Source organism: Rhamphochromis sp. 'chilingali' (genome assembly GCF_963969265.1).
Source record: "Rhamphochromis sp. 'chilingali' genome assembly, chromosome: 14".
In the NCBI taxonomy this organism is placed as follows: domain Eukaryota; kingdom Metazoa; phylum Chordata; class Actinopteri; order Cichliformes; family Cichlidae; genus Rhamphochromis; species Rhamphochromis sp. 'chilingali'.
The window spans coordinates 35,762,778-35,779,544 of record NC_137941.1 but is presented as its reverse complement, the minus strand read 5'-3'; the positions used below and the strand labels follow the sequence as shown (position 1 = coordinate 35,779,544).

Below are 16,767 nucleotides of genomic sequence, written 5' to 3'. Positions count from 1 at the left end.
ACACACTAACTACACACCAGCTACACACCAACTACACACCAACTACACACTAACTACACACCAACTACACACTAACTACACACTAACTACACACCAACTACACACTAACTACACACTAACTACACACTAACTACACACCAACTACACACCAACTACACACCAACTACACACTAACTACACACCAACTACACACCAACTACACACTAACTACACACCAACTACACACCAACTACACACCAACTACACACTAACTACACACTAACTACACACTAACTACACACCAACTACACACTAACTACACACTAACTACACACCAACTACACACCAACTACACACCAACTACACACTAACTACACACCAACTACACACTAACTACACACCAACTACACACCAACTACACACTAACTACACACCAACTACACACTAACTACACACTAACTACACACTAACTACACAAGACAACACACTAACTTTAGACTCCAAACAGGCTAAACGTGGCAAATCTCTCACATCTCAAACACGCCGTCACTCCTAAAACTTCCCCCTCCCTAAACATCTAAATGCCATGTTGCCATATCATTTTTTGATTGGTCCACGAGGTACATTTTTCCACCAATAGGAAAGGCTGGTTTTTTTGGTGTTGTTTTAGCTCACAGGCTTTTGAGTGTTTTCCTTATAAAACGCAGTTTCTATATAAAGTATAAACAACGACAGTATTCAGGAAGAAAACCAAACATTGCAGATATTTTATCATAACTCTGGTTTTACGTGGCCGATCAACACAATTTAAAAACTGGTATAAAGTCCACACTTTGTCCGTCAGTTGTTCCGTCTGTCCTGCTCACATCTCCAATGGTTGTGCACGTTGTCATTAATGTGGCTTCACTCCACATCAGCCGCTTTGCTAAAACACCGGTGTCGCACATAAGGACGCTGTCAGAGCCTGTCAGCCACGTTGATTAGCTGCGTATATACGAATGTGAATCACATCATTGGCTGGACTGTGGGATAAGGTGGCATCGTTCTGATCCCATACGGGAGCAGCCAGTCACTGACTAACACTGCAGAACAGGATTGTTGAAGTTTTCATTTCAATTTCAATTCAGGTCAGATTTTTTTTTTGTGCGCTACTCAGATTTTCTGTGCGCAGAGACGTGCCAGCAGTGTGCAGCTTAGAGGGAACATTGGTGCTGGACTGTCTCAGCAGCACCTTTACACCGGGTGTTTCAGACCCAGCCTCTGTGGATCCTGGTGTTTTCTGGTGTTCCTGCCTAGAAAGGGCGCGTCAGGGACATTATCTGGTCTGATCATCTGGATGTCCCTGACAGCTTTGAGCACTTATTAGCAAACACATAGACATTGCACAGACAAGCAGCATGTTTACTGATGTTGGTGTGTTACAGGCGTGCACTCTGGCCCGGAGGAATGCAGAGGTGTTTCTGAAGTACATTCACAGGAACAATGTGAGCATGCCTGGAGCTGCCGGTCACACCAGGGGACCTGAGCAACAGGTTAAAGGTCAGTGCTGCTGATGCAGCGTGTGTGTGTCCATGTCCATGATAGGCAAGTTAGGAAGGTTGTGTAGCAGTTAGGGATGAACTCTGTGATTATTGTCCCTGATCTGTGTTGGTGTGCGCAGCTATTCTGAACGAGCTGCTGCAGAGAGAGAACAGAGTCCTTCACTTCTGGACATTAAAGAAACGACGGCTGGACCAGTGTCAGCAGTATCTGGTGTTTGAACGCAGCGCCAAACAGGTGAGTGTGTGAAGTCCAAAGAACGAACGCTCAGCTTTGACACGAGGCTCATCGTAGCTCTGGGTAACGCTTTATAGTAACCTTTTTTAATAAGTAGCACATTGATAGTTATTTGCAGTAATGAAACAATAAAATGACAAAGGTTAGTACTGTAAACACTGGGTGATTATTACAACGTTGCACAGAATGAGTAGAGTTTGCAGTGCACCTATAAACACTGTTTGAGTTAAGTTCATGCAACGCTGTTAAAAACACATCGTTTCATATTTCATGACTTTTTCAAATATGTGTTTGTATATTGGGAATTTTGGATGTTTTCAAACTCATACAACCAGTTGTGCTTCGAGCCGTACAGGGTTGTCATTCTAACACTATAGTCCGCGTTGCCTAGCAACACTTATTGTTTGCACACATTTTGGCTGTTTGTTAAGATGTGTTGGGCAATGAGACGGGCTACAGCGGGCAGGTAGCTGGCTGTGCAGAGCAGTGAGGGGCCGTAGCTGCACACAGGGTCCAGAACTGATTTGAGCAAATAAAGCAGGAAGTGTGCAGCAGAGTCAGACCAGCTGCAGACAGTCCAGAGCAGTGTGGACGGGAGAGGATAATAATGCATTTATTTTATTTAAAAGCACCTTTCAAGACATCCAAGGACACTTCACAGTAAAACACATAATAGAACAATGTCAACGAAGAACAATGAAAAACAAAAAGCAGAAGATAAAATAAACGATAAGTTCACAGCGAAAATGCAGATTCGAACAGATGAGCAGAGATTTAAACTGGAACCAGTGTTTCTTATATGTGGGCAGAGACTTCCACAGCCTGCAGCAGAGAGGTGAGCAGGAGCGAGGTTATGAAGGCCTTGAAGGTGAGCAGAAGAAGTTTGTATATTATCCAGATTTTCACAGGGAGCCAGTGAAGTTCCTGCAGGACAGGAGTGATGTGCTGGTAGGAGGGGTTCTGCTGATCATGTCAGCAGCACAGTCTTGAACCTGTTGAAGCTGATGGAGGGGTTTATGGGGGAGACCATGCAAGAGGGAATTACAACAGTCAATGCGGGAGACTATGGACGAGACTGTGGACAAGAATGGATGCTGCGTGGAAAGAAAAGGACGTAATCTGTTAATGTTACGTAGATGGAAATAGAACAGTGAGATTATTGATGTGACATTTAAAGCATAGTGAACGGTCTGATGACACCAAGGCTCTGAACCCGAGGAGAAGGGAAACTGTGGAGCAACAAGGAGGATTTCAGTTTTATCCTCGTTGAGTTTAAGAAAATTAAATGAATGGCTGAATGTCTGCTGCAGCCTGGTGCTGTGGACGCTGTGTTTTACTGTCCTATCACAACTTGTGTTGTTGTAGCTGAAACTGTGAGTTTCAAAGTGCAATAACATCGAGTCTCTTTCTTATACCTCCTGTATTTCAGCATAACTAATGCATCATTATCCAAATGATGTTCTTCTATACTCACTTATGAGGTAGCCGGTGTATAGTTTGCTGATCTAAATCATCGGTCAAAGCTTTGTTCAAAATTGTGACACGAAGTAACCTGTTTGCTGTTACTGCTGTTGTGGAGGATCGACGCCCTCTGGTGGTTCTAGGAGGTTTTGCATTGGTGTCTATGTTGAGGGTGGCAGTGGTGGAAAGTCCTAGAAAGCACAGTTTGTGTCCTGTTTCTCTCACGTTGTAGTTCTTTAGCTTACCTTGGCTGTCAGGTTTGGGCACCATGGTTAGCTGTAGGAGCAGATCAGGATTTGGGTAAAGTTTGTTTGTTTGTTTGTTTGTTTTCAGCACTACAGTGTGGTGTGAGACTCAATACTGCATCACAAGATAGAAGCTAAAGGAAACCTTGTGCATGTCAAATATTTTGATTTCACAAAAACAACAAAGATAAATTAAAATGTTGCTAATGGTTTATAAAGATCGTTGATGGTTAAGCAGCAGCCTGTTTCATGAACGTTCAGCTTTTTAATACTGGTTAGTATAAAGTGTTACCACTGTTCAAATATTGAGGGTGAGCACAAAAACAACAATTGGTCCTGGAGAGTCGGTCAAACAATGATTTGTAATGAACACACGCGTGGGGAGATGAACACTGCACACCGACAGCATCGATCGCCGCCCAATGATACACAAGCAGTTCTTTTTATACCATCAGGGTTTACTTTTATGACGCCCCCTCGTGCGTCAAAGCAGATACAACACATGCATAAGTTTGAAAAGCACAGATGTTCTGTTGACGACTTTCGACACATCTAAAAGGACATCTTCTCCGTCTCGAGGCCAGGTGCTTCCTATTAATCTTCTAACTCTCGCTTATCTCCTGGAGCAAACTGTCCCTTATGCAGACATCATTTTGCAGCTACAAGCTTTTGCAAACTATTATTTGAATATTTGAACTCTTACCTAAACATGAGTCCAACTACTGTTTGCGTGTGTGTCTCGACCTCAAAATGCACTCGGCCTCACCCCGCCCGTTGATGCTTCTGGCCTTTTACCAGACTCTCTGTGATAGGTGTAATAATCATAACTGAGAACATGTGTAATCTACTGAATAAATGCTTTAATGAAATGATCATTAATGTAATGGTAATGATGGTTATGAATAGTAGCTGTAAAATATTTCCCTGATCTCCACACTCCGTCTCTTGACCACGAGGTCAAGAGGTCAACATACGTTGCGCTGTGTCACTCCTCGGCCCACTCAGCGCTTCTATGTCCATTAATGGCATCATGGACATCGGGCCACCGCCCCGGGGTCCACTGCCCTCGTGATCACCTTTTCCAACAATCCTCTGGCACCAGGAATGAGAGGCACAGTTAACACAAAGGGGCAGGATCAACTCTATGTGTGGTGTTTTTGTGTTGTTGTGTGCAGGCACTGGATTGGATCCAGGAGACAGGTGAGGTTTACCTGGCCACGCACACGTCACCCGGTGACAGCAGCGAGGAAACACAGCAGCTTCTCAATGACTACCATCACTTCAGACTTTGTGCCAAAGTATGTCCTGTGTGTGTGTGTGTGTGTGTGTGTGTGTGTGTGTGTGTGTGTGTGTGTGTGTGTGTGTGTGTGTGTGTGTGTGAACAGACAGATGTTCACCCTACACACTCTGATTTGTATTTGAACTTCACTACCAGTCAAACGTTTGGACACACCTTCTCCTTTAATGGTTTTTCTTTGTTTTTACTACTTTCTGCATCGTAGATACAAACTGAAGACATCAAATATCTGAAGCAGATTTATAGAATTATGTAGCAAAGCTCTGTAAAAAACTCTAAAGTCTCATATTTTAGACTCTACTCTTTCTTTGTTGACAGCGCTGCAAACCTTCTCTCAGGTTTCACCTCACAGGTGAGCCTGTCAGGGTTCATGGTGGAGTTTGTTGCCTTCTTAATGACGTTGGGACCATCAGTTGTGTTGTGCAGCAGTCAGGTTGGTGCACAGCTGACAGGCCTGTTTGACAACTGTTAGAATTCATATTACGGCGAGAACCAATCAGCTGAGTGAAGAGAAACAACAGCCCATCATTGCTTTAAGAACTGAAGGTCAGTCAGTCGGAAAACTGCTAAAACTTTGAATGTGTCCCCGAGTGCAGTCGCAAAAACCATCAAGACTACGATGAAACTGTCTGACATGAGGACGCCCCAGGAAAGGAAGACCAGGAGTCCCTCTGCTGCTGAGGATACGTTTATCCCAGTCACCAGCCTCACAAATCACAAGTTAGCAGCAGCTCAGATCAGAGCCCAGATAGATGCCACACAGAGCTCCAGTAGCAGACACATCTCTGCATGTTCAGAGGAGACCGTGTGAATCAGGCCTTTATGGTCAGACAGCTGCTGAGAGACCACGACTGAGGAAAAGCAACAAGCAGAGATTTGTTTGGGTCAAGAAACACAACGAATGGACTTTAGACCATCTGTGCTTTGGTCTCATGAGTCCAAATTGGAGATGTTTGCTTCCACCTGCCGTGTCTTTGTGCAACACAGAAAAGGTGAACGATGGTCTCTACGTGCATGGTTCCCTCTGTGAAGCATGGAGGAGGAGGTGTGATGGTGTGTGTGTGTGTGGGGGGGGCTTTGCTGGTGACACTGTTGGAGATTTATTCCAAACTAAAGGCAGACTGAACCAGCACGGCTACCACAGCATCCTGCAGCCACATGTCAGGGCAGCACAATGACCCCAAACACCTCCAGGCTGTGTGAGAGCTGTTTGACCAAGAAGGAGAGTGATGGAGGCCTGCACTGTCACCTGACCTACACCCAGTGGAGATGGTTTGGGATGAGATGGAGCGCAGAGTGAAGGCAAAGGACCAACAAGTGCTCAGCATCTCTGAACTCCTTCAAGACTGTTGGAAACCATTTCAGGCGACGACCTCATGCAGCTCACTTTTTGTTTACTGCATAATTCCATGTGTGTGTTCATTGCCTTCAATGAGAATCTACAATGTAAATAATCATGAAAATAAAGAAAAACCATTAAAGGAGAAGGCGTGCCCAAACTTTTGACTTTACTAGGCTTAAAGTTTTGGTTTGCATCAATTGTTTGGTAATTTTCCACTTTCACACGTGGGAGTCTGACAGCAGAGCGGTGAGGTGGTGCTGGGTCATCGACACCTCACAGCTTTCAAGCAGTTGAGGGATGATTATAATCAACCCTCAACATGTAAAGAGTGCAAAATCAGGAAAGAATCTGAATATAGTGAAAATAGTGATTAATATTAGAGGATGAGTAGACTGTTAACTGCTTCTAATAAAACTAAACACTCTGAGCAGGATTTCCTGGTCAAACATGGGAAAATGTTACAGTTCAACTCAAAATGTGTTTGTAGAGCACACTGAAGGACAACAGAGTCGACCAAAGTGCTTCACCATCAGTTAAAACAAGAGAAAACAATAGAGGAACAAATTCAGAAAAATAAGACGACAGTGAATTAACAAGAAAAACATCAAACAGGCCTGATGGTACTCAGGGTCAGCCAGGGTCAAAAAGTGAGTTTTAAGACGCGATTTAAAAGACTGAACCGAGTCTGACGTACGAGTCTCCTCTGGCAGATTCTTCCAGTCTGGCTGCTGCTGCCCGAGCTCCTCTGTGCTTCCAGACCTGGTTGTGCTAAGAGCATCTCAGTGCTCTTTTGTCACACATGTTGAGGAGTTCATTTAAATAACAGGGCGCCATATTATTAAAAACTTTCAATCTTAAACTCGATATTTTACAGGGAGCCAGTGTAATATACTTACATATCTATATTATTGCTAATATATATTGTAATATATCTATATCACTAAAGCACTTCTGGATGGATGCAAACTGCATTTCGTTGCCCTGTACCTGTGCGTGTGCAATGACAATAAAGTTGAATTCTATTCTATTCTAAATTTGCTAAAACTGGAGTTACTGATAAATGCAGACACTCCACAGATAGACGTGAACACCTGCAGTGAATCATCTCCAGCGTGACAGAAGAGAAGCAGCTACATCCACTGGTTTCATCTTTGTGCAGAAGGATGTATATGCGGTCATAATGAGCCCACACAGAGTGGGACCTGACAACAGATACGAGATATTCAAAGATGTACTTACAAATGTCCCACAAGGTATTAGTGTGTTTCACAAAGGGCCACGTAGGGATGCTGAACATCAGCGACTCCTCAGCTTCTGTAATTTGTGTGTCTGACAACATCCTGCAGCAAACCAAGGAGAAGGTGAAGCTGCTGATCCAGCTGGCAGACAGTCTGGTGGAGAAGGGGCACGCCCACGTGCTGGAGCTGAAGCGCTGGGTGAGCACGGTGGACCGCAGGTACCGTGACTTCTCTGCACGGATGGGCAAATACCAGGAGAGCCTGGAGAGGAGCCTGGGAATGAGCTCTGAGGTGAAAACAGCAACACACACTTGTGCCAGTGCAGTCCCAGAAACATCTTCTGATTACTGGCAGAAATGATGTTCTCTGTGCAGGACAACAAAGACCTGGAACTGGACACCATCCCTGCCAGCCTGACAGATGACCCGGAGGTCAAACTGCGTGACCCCAACCATGAGGTCAACGAGGAGAAGAGGAAGTCTGCCAGGAAGAAAGAGTGAGTTTGGAAAGAAAGGAGGACCGAGTCATCATCATGTGTCACTACAGTAGTTCACCTCGTTCGATCGCAGCCACTCACATCCACTCACATCCACTCCACAGACGAGGTCGCCTCTGCTCCTGTACAGGTCACGGGTGTGAAAACAACACAAAGTTATGATACATACAGATTCGGTGGGGGTATTACTGCAGTGACTTCAGCTGTCTTCTGTTAGAGTGGCTGCTGTCTGTGGAAGCGTCACACGTTAGCTAAACCAAAGTCTGCACACTGACGTGACGTGAATGCATCCTTACAGCTGTGCTGCTTTCAGTCGTTTTGCCGTCACGTGTTTCTGAGGATCAGTCTTTGGTTTGCATTTTAGTCTCAAGTCTTTTCCTGTCTCAGGTTCATCATGGCAGAGCTCTTGCAGACAGAGAAGACCTACGTCAGAGACCTTCAGGAGTGTTTAGAGGTGAGAACAACGAGCGAGTTTGTTTGTGGACATTAGTACGTTTGTGCTGTGTGGCTGACGGCTCTGTGTGCCCGTCAGACGTACCTGTTGGAGATGACCAACGGTGTAGAGGAGATCCCACCTGGCATTGCTAACAAAGAGCACATCATATTTGGTAACATGCAGGAGATATATGACTTCCACAGCAAGTGAGTGACGTTTAGATTAGGTCTGCAGCTGAATGTGCTGTCTGTGTGTGTGTTCAGTTGAGCTCTGAACCCTGTTAATATACTGTGTGTGTTCATGCATGGGCCACACCCCCCAGCTGTCCACGACAAACTCATTTGTGTCTCATCTCTTTGTGGTCCCTGCACAAACCCACGCATTAGTTCAATGAGCAGCAACGCTTTAAACTCATTCACAGCATCTGGAGGTTTCACATATCACCATTCTGAACAATGTCTGTGTTACTTGAGTGATTTACAGTAAAAATATACAGTCTGTTTGTTTGTGTCTTTGCAGTATTTTCCTAAAGGAGCTGGTAAACTATGAGCAGCTTCCAGAGGACGTGGGTCACTGCTTTGTCACCTGGGTGAGAGTCACAGTGGAAACACTGTTCAGAAAGCTTTCGAGTATCATAAGTAGCTCCTAGTGACGACATTGTAAGTGTTATTTTAGGCTGGGACTACATTCAAAGAGCAGGTTAGCCCCTAAACTTCCTCTTCTCTTAAATAAACCTCCTGAAAGCTGTCAGCAGAATATGAAGAAAGGACAGCTGTGACATCAAAGTTGAAAGGAGGCTGTATTCTTGTGTGATACTGCAACAAAACAGAAGATGGCGCTGTGGTCAGCGAGTTAGCGTATCTGTTCTGGTAGGTGACGAGCCCGTAGGACTGCTTCTGTCCACAGCGAGGCTTCGGTCTGTTCACATGAAGCACTGCTAGGATTGGGCACAGTGTGAGCAAATGACTGTGCTCGAGGTCATGCTGGGCAGTTACAGGCACCTCCATCTTCACAGGAAACTGGCACACAGTGAAGAAATGATGGAGCTGTGACTCTGCAGCTCACCAGGAACAGAACAAGCAAGAAAAAGATTTCAAATGCAGCATCCAAAGCACAGAGTGGCTGCAGTGGAGAGGTTTTTATGTTACAGCTCTGCTGCTCGGTGCAGCTGAAGGTCAGCAGCGCCCACACGGCAACACAAAAAATAAAACAGCCATTTAAGAAGCCATTAAAGCAGAGCAAAGACAGGATCTCAGTGAATGCATGAAACACTGTCCTGCAGTCATGCTTCTTATCTGTTTAACCTTCATCGGCAAAGTGTGCACACACAGTATCAGCTGTTTTATTCTATCACGGTTATTTTGGGGCATTTTTATGCGGCTGTTGGATGGTTGAGCAGTGATGAAAGACAGGAAAGTGGGGAGAGAGGGGGAAAGACAAAGGACTGCAGGTGTGAGTCAAACCTGCACTGTGGCCACGTGTCACACTGAGCTGAACTGGCGTCCCAGGTAGCTGTAAGTGTAAGCAGGACGTAAAGCTGCCTCCTCTCCTTTTCCAGGCTGATAAGTTCCACATATATGTGGATTACTGCAAGAACAAACCAGACTCCAGCCAGCTGATCCTGGAGCACGCAGGCACCTTCTTTGATGTGAGTATCACAGCACCATCGACGCTTCTTGTCCCCGCCTGTTGTTTTCTTTTGATTGACGTTTGATTGTTCTGGGAAAAAATATAAAATCATGTTACATCTGTATCTCCATGTTTGTGAAGCTAACATCTGTCTTATGTTTGATATATTAAAGTGGCTTCGATGCAGGACACTTGCTGAGTTAGTTACTGAACAGCTTGTGAAAACATAGAGCAGCTGACTGCAGCTCCCAAACACTCTGATGAAGAGGAGGAAGCTTCACTTTATAAATGACGATGTACTTTTCTAAGAACGAGTCAGATTTCTCAGTTTCATTTGCAAATGCTTGTTTAGCATTTTTACAGCATCAGCTGGCACGTTCTGGGCTCCTTTAAACTCGGGCGACCAATCGTCCTCTTTCTGCACTTGCTGTAAAAGCCTGAGTGACATGTTTTATTTCATGAACCGCACCGATAGCGCTTTTTTACTCTTCTGAGCACTCAACTTGTGCATTCACCCATTCACACCCATACTGCATTGGATAGCAATTTGGGCAAGTTGCTATCTAGTATCTTGCCCAAGGATATTTGGCATGCAGGCTAGAGGAAGCCAGGAATCGAACCACCAACCTTGCGATCAGTAGATGACCTGCTCTACTGCCTGAGCTACAAGTTTTTCATGACTGGACCAATCGGCCTCTTTTTTGGAAATCAAAGTATGGTCACGGTTTTTTAACCCCATTAAAAGCTCCTTCAGTGTACCTAATGCTGTTTTGATACTAAAGAAGCTGATTGGATCAACACACACTCGCTGTGTTACACTCAGCGTGCCGGGTTCATTTGTCGAGCACATGTGGAAGACAAATAGACTCAGTGGCATGCTGTCATTTCTCCCTGTACGCACAAACAGTGTGTAATTGCTCTTCTGTCAGCAGATGGTGCTGTTGCACTGACGTTTACAAGCGTTGAACATTTAATATACACATTTCTGCTGTGTGCAGGAGATTCAGCAGAGACGAGGACTGGCTAACTCAATCTCCTCCTACCTCATCAAACCGGTCCAGAGGATCACCAAGTACCAACTACTGCTAAAGGTGAACAGAACCAGTGTGGGTGAATCCGCCCACGCGCTGAGTGGGAACTCGTAGAACGTGTGGTTTAAATGGAGCAAATATTTATAGATCGATCCCCTTTCATCAGTTTTAACATCTCGTCCTGTCCTCCTGCAGGAGTTATTGTCCTGCTGCGAGGAGGGAAAGGGAGAGATCAAAGACGGTTTGGAGGTGATGCTCAGCGTTCCTAAGAGAGCAAACGACGCCATGCATCTCGCCATGTTAGAGGGTAAGAGACCGTCCTCGCACACTTCCTCCTAGCACTGATGTGAAACATGGTTGTTCATGCTTGGCTCTTCTGTAGGCTTTGAGGAGAACCTGGAGGTGCAGGGTGAGCTGATCCTGCAGGACAGTTTTCAGGTTTGGGATCCACGCTCGCTCATCAGGAAGGGTAGGGACCGGCACCTCTTCCTGTTTGAGTTCTCTTTGGTCTTTAGCAAAGAGATCAAAGACTCAGCTGGCAGAACCAAGTACCAGTACAAGAACAGACTACTGGTGAGCGGGTGGTTTCAGCCACGACTGATGTTCTCGCTGTGTTTGTGTCCACATACATGTAGAAATAGCCATTGTTGCTTTAACTGTACCCCCTCCCTTACTCTTCCCGCAGACGTCAGAGTTGGGGGTGACTGAGCACATTGAGGGCGACCCTTGTAAATTTGCTGTGTGGGCTGGAAGAACCCCATCCTCTGATAATAAGACTGTGCTGAAAGTACGTGAAATTAAATGTAAACGAAAGTCTGGGCTCTCTGCTTTCATCAGCTGGGATATTAAAGCTGTGACTTCTCCAGGCATCCAGTATGGAAGCTAAACAAGACTGGATTAAGAACATCAGGGAGGTGATCCAGGAGAGGATGACTCACCTGAAGGGGGCGCTTAAGGAGCCGCTTCACCTGCCTAAAACACCAGCACTGACCAAACCCAGGAATAATGCTAAAAGGTGAAGAAACACATACTTTTGCTGGGATTACTATAGTACACTGTAGCACACAGATTGATGGATGAAGGTTGCCGGTTCGAGCCCCGGCTCCGACAGTCTCGGTCGTTGTGTCCTTGGGCAAGACACTTCACCCGTTGCCTACTGGTGGTGGTCAGAGGGCCCGGTGGCGCCAGTGTCCGGCGGCCTCGCCTCTGTCAGTGCGCCCCAGGGTGGCTGTGGCTACAATGTAGCTGCCATCACCAGTGTGTGAATGTGTGTGTGAATGGGTGGATGACTGGATGTGTAAAGCGCTTTGGGGTCCTTAGGGACTAGTAAAGCGCTATATAAATACAGGCCACTTACCATTTACCATTTACCGTGGATTCACCGTGACAGAAACACAAGCGTGGGCACAAAGGGAGCGGTAGGACTGTCCTGTTATTACCGTCACAGATATGTGGAAGACTGAAGCTGCTGAAAAATAGAGAAATAAGCAGCGTTTATTTTAACCATTGAGCGCGATGACTCAGTGTTAGCCTCACAGCAAGAATATTGTGGGTTTGTGTGGAGCATTATGTGTGGGCGTACTCCGGCTTGTACCTGCAGTCCACACACATGCAGTTAGTGGGGTTAGGCCGTAAACTGGGCGTAGGTGTGCCTCGCCTCTTGCCCTGTGGAAGCTGAGAGAGGCTCCAGGCCCCCTGACCCTTAACTGGATAAGCAGGAGGAAGTGAATGGGTTCTAATTTACACGATGAATGAAGACCAATGTTTGTATTCATGTCGTTGTCTTGATCCAATTACAGGTTTCAGATAAACAGCAGTTATTTTAAAGTGTGCCACAGACATAAAGTCCTGTAACTTAACAGCAACCCATTCTGTGACATCACATGTGCATCACATGAGTAGAGCTAGCTTAGCCGTTTCTGCTGGGTGGAACGGGAATCGGACCAAAAGGACATACAGAGGACATGGAATGATATGAAATGTGTAAAAAATGATTGTTAGCCTCGTCAGTAAGACCTTTCACATTCATCCTGGTTGTGCTGTGTGTTTCTGCAGGGAGGGAGGTGAAGACGGAGACAGTCAGGGAGACGGCAGCAGCCAACCAGACACCATCTCAATTGCATCCAGGACATCCCAGAACACTGTAGACAGCGACAAGGTAGGAAACACCGTCGCTGAGCATCTGATACTGACGAGCTGACGACCCACAGCTGTATCAGCGCTACAGGGTTTCCTGTGCAGCTTAAATGAGCAGCAGCAGGGGCTGGGCATGCTCACTGTTTGGAGTGTGTGTTCAGTTCACACATGTGAACGAGAAGTCATCAACAATGCTGCCAGAAAAACAATCAGTTGTGAAAGCCCTTTTCAGGCTGTGTGCAGGCACCTGCACGGACTCCTACCAGGCAGCCTCTGACATCAAAGTAAGACCTTTTGTGTTGCTGCTTTAGCTGTATGAAGGTGCAGAATCCAGGTCTTATCTTATCGCTGTTTTTCACATTCTTATGTTTAACTTGTCCAGTTACTCGGAGCCATAGACACAAACACTCAGACTGAGGACGGACACTTGGCTCCAAACTGTTGTCACTCTGTGCACTGATGACATCACATTCGCTGCAGCTCAGTTTTATGTTTGTCAGCGATGATTAAGCATAGGATCACATGGTCAACTGCACAGATAGATGATAGTCTCATTTCCGTCTGTGTCAGTCGCAGTGTTGGGACTAACGCGTTATTAAGTAACGCGTTACAGTAACTACGTTATTATTGTGGTAACGAGCACGGTAACTAGTTATTATGCCAAAATCAGGAACGCGTTAGTCGTTACTGGGATTTAGATAGGGTCGTTACTCGTTACTTCGTGTGGTGGCTATCGCGGAGCTTCCACAGATTCAGTAACATTAGCAAGTGGTGGAGGCCAGCAGGTGGATGAAGGAAAGGGGACGCAGAAGGAAAAGAGACCCGAGGCAGCCGCCGGTCCAAGTGTGAACTGAACTTCAGGTAAGAAGTTATGACCTGCAGTCTCTCTGGGTCAGATATGAACCAAGTTTAGGTGGAGTTTATTTTCGTTGTGCTGACTTTTTCCGTACTGCGTGCTAGCTAGCATGACGGAGTTTCTAGCTGGGTGGGTGCTATGAAGTTAATGATGTTGCACTTTATTTTGTTCATAAGTTATTAGAGTTGCCAACCGTCCCGTCTGGTATTCAGAGAAAATATTACGCGTTTCTTATTGAGGTGAAAAGGAACAGTTTGTCCCGTAATTCAGCTACAATGAAAAAGACACAAAGCTGGAGTTATTCTGTTTTTGCTGCACAGCTGCCTCTTCTTCTCTCATTCTCCCCCCTCCCTCTCCTGTTTCTACTTCAATCATGAAACTGATCAATGATCAGCTGATCGGCTCTCTTGTTTGTTTATCGCCCACTTTGTGCCGAAAGAGGAAACCAGCGGATGTCGCGCTAAACAACAGCAGCACGTTTAAGCTTGATCAGCTATTGTTAGAATTTATTTAATATTAATTTCTAGTATCAGCTGATGTTTGCTGGAGCCACAGCTGCAAAAAAGCTGCTGGTCATGATATCGGTTTGGTTATCTGGTGAGAGGGAAACATGAAGATGAAACCAGGAGATGTCCTTACTGAATCATCAGAGCTGAACAGTGATGGAGAAACAGGTTTACCTTTTAGGTGACATGAATGAGTTGAAGTTATGAACTGTTTCTGAGAGACAAATAACCCCAGGATCCTTTTCTAAGTAGCTGACAGCTGGTAACTGTGCAGGGGCGGGTCTAGCAAAGTGTTGCCAGGGGGCAGGTAGGGCATTAACAGGGAAAGGGGGGCACAAGGAAATACTTTCTTATTATCATTTAAAATGTCTAGCTTTTAAAAAATAATTATCTGAATCTTACAACAAACGATTGATAGATTGATGCATATATACCATCAAAACAGTGTACATCACTGTCACAACAGTGTTTGTTTTCATTCAAAGGCTTTATGATTTTTCCTATAATGGTGGGCCAGACTCTAGTCAAATTCTCCGGGCCAATTTTCTGTCCCAGTCCAGCCCTGTATGCAGCTCATCTGCAGTCTGGTGTTACCTACATCTTCCTATTCAGAAGGCAGAATTTCTGAGTTCTGAGTACAATCAAAGCACCACGACTGCAGTTTTTGTGTTGGATGTAAAAGGCGCACATGACACTGTGACGTAGGCTAGAATCATGGCAGCAGTAAATGACGGTCCAGGCGTGGGATTTCTCTCGTGGAAATGTGCACATTATCTTTTCCTTTCTGTTGGTAGGTGGCACAGTGCACTTGTGGCAAGTAAGCAAGCTAGAAGACTGGCAAAGTTATGGAAGAAACACATTAACAAGAGAATTCTGAGTAAAACCAAAGTTACTTTCCCTAGTAACTAGTTACTTTGAAAGTAACGAGTAACTTGAAGTAACTGAGTTACTTTTGAGAGAAGTAACTAGTAATGTAACTAAGTTACTATTTTAAAGTAACTTACCCAACACTGGTCAGTCGCAGGTGGAGGTGTGTTCGTACACGTTCACTGCCAGAAAAAACTTTGGCCTCTTGAGCCTTTCCTCTGCTACGAGATCTCCATCTTGAGAGCTTTTTAGGCGGTTTGTTTTATTTTTTCCTTTTTAAAAAATGTTTACTTCATCACGAGGATGAGCTCCTTATATGAGGAAGCTCAGTGAATATGAGCAAACAATCAAAAGGGCATAATCGTAGACATGAGTTTGGTGCGATTCTTGTCTTGGCTGTTTGTCAGCACACACACACACACACACACACACACACACATGGAAAACCTGACACAGATGTCAGTCATGGCCTCCTGCTGTAGAGTTACATGGTGTGTCCTTTTCACAGTGCAGCCCTCACGCCTACACGCTGGCTCGCCTCTAAATGTCAGCAGCACACACAGACTCACACCAGACTCGGTTTGTCTGAAACATGCGTCCACACTGTGCATGTATACGCCATCAATCCCACAGGCAGCTACGCTCTGACCTGTGTTTTTTACATGTGTGTGGACCCCACCTCTTTCTGTCCAATGAAAACAGAATGAGTTTTTCCAGTCCTTTCTGAGTGTGGGCGTGTTGTTGCTCTGCTCTGGTTTATTGTTTCTAGGATTTAGAAAACTCCAGCTTGCCTATTTTTGGAGCCTCCTCTGCTGTTGTCCAAAAAACCAAACCTCAGAAGTAAAAAAGCTTTTGTCCTGCAGTTTGCTCTGATTTATTTCACAGCTTCAACCGTGAGAGTCACATGTCTTTATTTCTGGTTTCCGAGTCTTTACATTGAGCTGTTTTGTAATTTGGTGGTAAAATAGGGACAGTGCTGTGAGTTTTCATGCTAAAGTCCTTTGCTTAGAGCTGTTTGTCTTTTCTTGCAGTTCATGATTGTAGTTGCTGGACGAGTATTTTCCCCAGAAGCACAATGAAACATTGTTTTTTGCTCATGTGTCAAGGCTGATGCTGTAATCGTTTGTTGTGTTCCCATGGCTCTGCTGACCCGCAGGGATTTATTATCATACAAGTGCATCAATCCCTTGTGTATCGTGGAGACAACTGTATTAAATCAATGATCTGAGCAGACATGTTTGTTCAGTACAGCAGTCGTTCTTAATGTGTACTCATTGGTTCTCTCAAACTTCTCCATCAGCAGTCTGAAGCACTAAAATGTTCTCAAATCAAATCTCATTACTTCATATGTGTGAAATGTGACTGAATTCATTAGAAAGCTTCTTACAATCTGTCACTCAGGCTGCGTTTTTCTTTGGGAACTGTCTTTGCAGTTTTTTAAATATTCAGTCAATCACGCAAGGAAGAGCATG

At 45.1% G+C, this 16,767-nt stretch overlaps 1 protein-coding gene across 5 annotated transcripts in view; it reads left to right on the top strand.

Moving 5' to 3' along the window:
• The window catches only part of kalrna (kalirin RhoGEF kinase a), a 153,687-nt gene that overhangs the window by 85,099 nt on the left and 51,821 nt on the right, over positions 1 to 16,767 (top strand). For all 5 annotated transcript variants that reach the window (XM_080903834.1, XM_080903836.1, XM_080903835.1 and 2 more), the window contains 15 exons: positions 1,404 to 1,518; positions 1,640 to 1,755; positions 4,637 to 4,759; positions 7,447 to 7,629; positions 7,713 to 7,834; positions 8,222 to 8,288; positions 8,367 to 8,476; positions 8,790 to 8,859; positions 9,829 to 9,918; positions 10,898 to 10,990; positions 11,126 to 11,237; positions 11,313 to 11,503; positions 11,616 to 11,717; positions 11,797 to 11,945; positions 12,986 to 13,088. In XM_080903834.1, coding sequence (XP_080759960.1) covers positions 1,404 to 1,518; positions 1,640 to 1,755; positions 4,637 to 4,759; positions 7,447 to 7,629; positions 7,713 to 7,834; positions 8,222 to 8,288; positions 8,367 to 8,476; positions 8,790 to 8,859; positions 9,829 to 9,918; positions 10,898 to 10,990; positions 11,126 to 11,237; positions 11,313 to 11,503; positions 11,616 to 11,717; positions 11,797 to 11,945; positions 12,986 to 13,088 — 1,746 coding nt within the window. The remainder of the gene's footprint in view (positions 1 to 1,403; positions 1,519 to 1,639; positions 1,756 to 4,636; positions 4,760 to 7,446; positions 7,630 to 7,712; positions 7,835 to 8,221; positions 8,289 to 8,366; positions 8,477 to 8,789; positions 8,860 to 9,828; positions 9,919 to 10,897; positions 10,991 to 11,125; positions 11,238 to 11,312; positions 11,504 to 11,615; positions 11,718 to 11,796; positions 11,946 to 12,985; positions 13,089 to 16,767) is intronic.